The sequence below is a fragment of the Microtus ochrogaster genome (assembly GCF_000317375.1).
Source record: "Microtus ochrogaster isolate Prairie Vole_2 chromosome 14 unlocalized genomic scaffold, MicOch1.0 chr14_random_1, whole genome shotgun sequence".
NCBI classification, from domain to species: domain Eukaryota; kingdom Metazoa; phylum Chordata; class Mammalia; order Rodentia; family Cricetidae; genus Microtus; species Microtus ochrogaster.
In genome coordinates, this window is record NW_004949096.1 from 29,331,827 (window position 1) to 29,335,259 (window position 3,433).

The 3,433-nt window shown below is 41.2% G+C and overlaps 1 protein-coding gene and 1 non-coding gene across 2 annotated transcripts in view; one reads left to right on the plus strand and one right to left on the minus strand.

Annotated features, from left to right (window-relative positions):
• Nucleotides 1-3,433, minus strand: part of Ttbk2 (tau tubulin kinase 2) — a 127,870-nt gene that overhangs the window by 43,855 nt on the left and 80,582 nt on the right. The window contains exons 8-9 of the mRNA XM_005364320.3: nt 2,372-2,464; nt 1,085-1,210 (exon numbers count right to left, since the gene is read on the minus strand). Coding sequence (XP_005364377.1) covers nt 1,085-1,210; nt 2,372-2,464 — 219 coding nt within the window. The remainder of the gene's footprint in view (nt 1-1,084; nt 1,211-2,371; nt 2,465-3,433) is intronic.
• LOC113457989 lies at nt 405-509 on the plus strand. Its single transcript, XR_003378450.1, has one exon. It is a non-coding gene; the product is annotated as a U6 spliceosomal RNA (small nuclear RNA).

The following is a 3,433-nucleotide window of genomic DNA, read 5'->3' on the forward strand; positions in this document are numbered from 1 at the left end:
AGGAGGGAGAACATGAGCAAGGAAGTCAGGACCGCGAGGGGTGCGTCCACCCATGGAGACAGTGGGACTGATCTAATAGGAGCTCACCAAGGCCAGCTGAACTGGGTCTGAACGAGCATGGGATCAAACCAGACTCTCTGAATGTGGCTGACAATGAGGGCGAACTGAGAAGCCAATGATAATGACACTGGATTTGGATTCTACTGCATGTACTGGCTTTTTGGGAGCCTAGTCTGTTTGGATGCTCAACTTCCTAGGATGGGGGGAGGGGGCTTGGACTTCCCACAAGGCAGGGCACCCTAACTTCTCTTAGGACTGGAGAGCGAGGGGGAGGTGGAGTGGGGGGAGTGGGAGGGAAATGGGAGGATGGGAGGAGGTGAAAATTTTAAATAAAAAAAAAATGTGTGCTTGCTTTGGTAGCACATGTACTAAAATTGGAACAAAACAGAAGATTAGCATGGTCCCTGCACAAATATGACATGCAAATTCGTGAAGTGTTCCATATTGAAAAAAAAAAAAAAAGACTTAGAAGAAATTCATCCAGGGAGATGACTCAGTGGTTAGAGGGCTTGCCATACAGGTGTGAGGACTAGGGAACTCAGATCCCACATGCAAATGGCCCTTCAGTGATTCCAGTGCTAGGGGGTGGGACAAACTGGCTAATTAAACTAGCTTTATCAGTTAGTTCAACTAAGGACCCCTGCCTCAAACAATATGGTAAAAAGCAACCATTTATACCTGTATGAGAGATAGAAAATCTAGTTTCTCTACGGTTTAAAAACTAATAGGTGGTGGTGCACACTTTTTTAATCCCAGCACTCAAGGGAGGTGGATCTCTGAGTTCTAGACCAGCCTGGACTCCAGAGTGAGTTCTAGGACAGCCAGGGCTGTTAGAGAAACCCTGTCTTGAAAAAACAAAAACAAACAAATAAAACTAATAGGAATATAGACCTGGAACTAGCTCTTGTAGACCAGGCTGGCCTTGAACTCACAGAGATAATTCTGACATTCTTAAATCTATAAAAGTAAATGTAAAGCCTAAAAGAAAGGAAAATCAACATACAGAACTCACAAAGATGGTTACCTGGTAGTCCGGTTTTGTAAAATAATCCAAAGAGGAAATATGATCAAGAAAGGTGCTGAATTCGGGAGGGAGGTGCTTCAGCATGAGCCGATGGTCATACCTCTCCTTAATGGAACCTACTTGCTCCTGGAGGAGAAAGAGAACAGGAACCAAAGTCAACATCTCCTGAAAGCTATGATTACAAGCACACAGTCAGCAATCTCAAGGGAATGTCCCAGGCTGTGGAATAAAAGTGGTTTAAAGTACAGACAAGAATAAGTGCTCTCTAATGGCTTACACACAGTGCTTTCGAGTGGGAAGGGAAGACTGTAGAATGCAGAGCAGACAGAGTGATGTAGAATCTGTACCAGGGAACTAAGTTCCTTTAATGGGTTACTTTCCTTTACCAGCATAGCATTTATTTTCCAAACAAAATAATCTGATAATTGAAAACTAAAAGGTAAACTTCACATCAGAGAAATGTTGTTCTTATAAAATGTATCTATTCTCAGTAGACCCAGAAAAAAATAATATTAATTATCTAATAACAGCCCACAGAGAAGAAAAGACATATTGTGATGCAGTAAAACTGCTTATAGATTTTAAGTTTCATATACAAGTGGATTTTCTTCTTTTTTTTTAATTATTTTATTTTTATAAATACAATGTTCTGTCTGCATGTATGCCTGCCCGCCAGAAGAGGGCACCAGATCTCATTGAGCCACCATGTGGTTGCTGGGAATTGAACTCAGGACCTCTGGAAGAGCAGCCAGTGCTCTTAGTGCTCTTAACCTCTGAGCCACCTCTCCTGCCCTGTGAATTTTCTTCTTTAAAAATTTGAAATAGAGTTTACAACTAAACCGATACTCAAATGCAAAAATTATACACTCATGAGAGGGATTATGGATTTTTTTCGTTTTGTTTTTTTTTTTCCACTATCGTTTGTAGTGCTAGGAATTGAGTCCAGGGACTGACAAATGCTCAGGATGAACTGTGCCACTGAATGACGTGCACATCTATTCCACATGATAACTCAGCACACAGAGATCTTATACTAAGTATATTTTCAACAAAAATGATTACTGAGAATTTTTATTTTGTTTTGTTGTTTTTCAAGACTGAGTTTCTTTGTGTAGTCCTGACTGTCCTGGAACTCACTCTGTAGACCAGGCTGGCCTAAAACTCAGAGAGATCCACCTGCTTCTGCCTCCCAAGTGCTGGGATTAAAGTGTGTGTCACCACCGCCCAGCTTGAAGAGAAATTTTTATTCTTTTCCCAAGCAAAACAGACACTACGATTCCAGATTACCTTGTCCTTTATTTTCCTCCAAGGCAGCTGGCCAACCACAAACTCTACCAACATGTAGAACAGAGACCAAAGGTCATCATGTCTTCCCATTTCCTTGAGAAATAAGAAAATTCAGTCATGTGACATTACCAATTCTTCTGAGAGCATTACATTGTTTAAAGTCCACCCATTAATTTCCCATCATCTGATAAACATCTACATATCAAGTTACATATCAATCCATACGAAGAATATATACACTAAGAAATATTTTGATACAAATAATACACTATTTGGAGATGTAGTTCAACAGTAGAGTAATTCACTGCATGTATGAAAGACCCTGGGTTATGGGCTGGAGCAATGGCTTAGCAGTTAAGAGCACTGGTCCTAAGTTCAATTCCCAGCAACCACATGATGGCTCACAACCATTTGTAATGAGGTCTGGTGCCGTCTTCTGACCTGCAGGCAGAACACTGTATACATAATAAATAAGTGTTTTTCTTTTTCTTTTTTGAGACAGGGTTTCTCTGTGTAGCTTTGGAACTTGTCCTGACACTCACTCTGTAGACCAGGTTGGCCTTGAACACAGAGATCCACCTGCCACTGCCTCCCAAGTGCTGGGATTAAAGGCACTTGCCATCAATGCCAGACTAAATAAATAAATCTTAAAAAAAAAATGACCCGGAGTTATATTCTCAACACCACAAAAAACATCCAACACCAAAAAGCAAAAACAACACAGGGCTGAGGATACAGCTCAGTTGGTAGAGTAATTGCCTAGCATGCACATGACCCTGGGTCTGATACCCAGTACCACGTAACACTGGGTGCAGCAGTGCATGCCTGTAATCCCAGGACTTGGGAGGGAGAAACTGAGGGACCAGAAGTCAAGGCCATCCTTGCTACTTAGTGAGGGTGAAGCCAGCCTGGGACATAAGAAATCCTATCTAAAAATGAACCAATAAATAAAATAAGCCTCTAAAATCCACAAATGTTGAAAATACAACTAACAATTTACTAACTAATAAACGCTTTAAGAAGTAAGAGATAGCCAGGCATGGTGGTGCACGCCTTTAATCC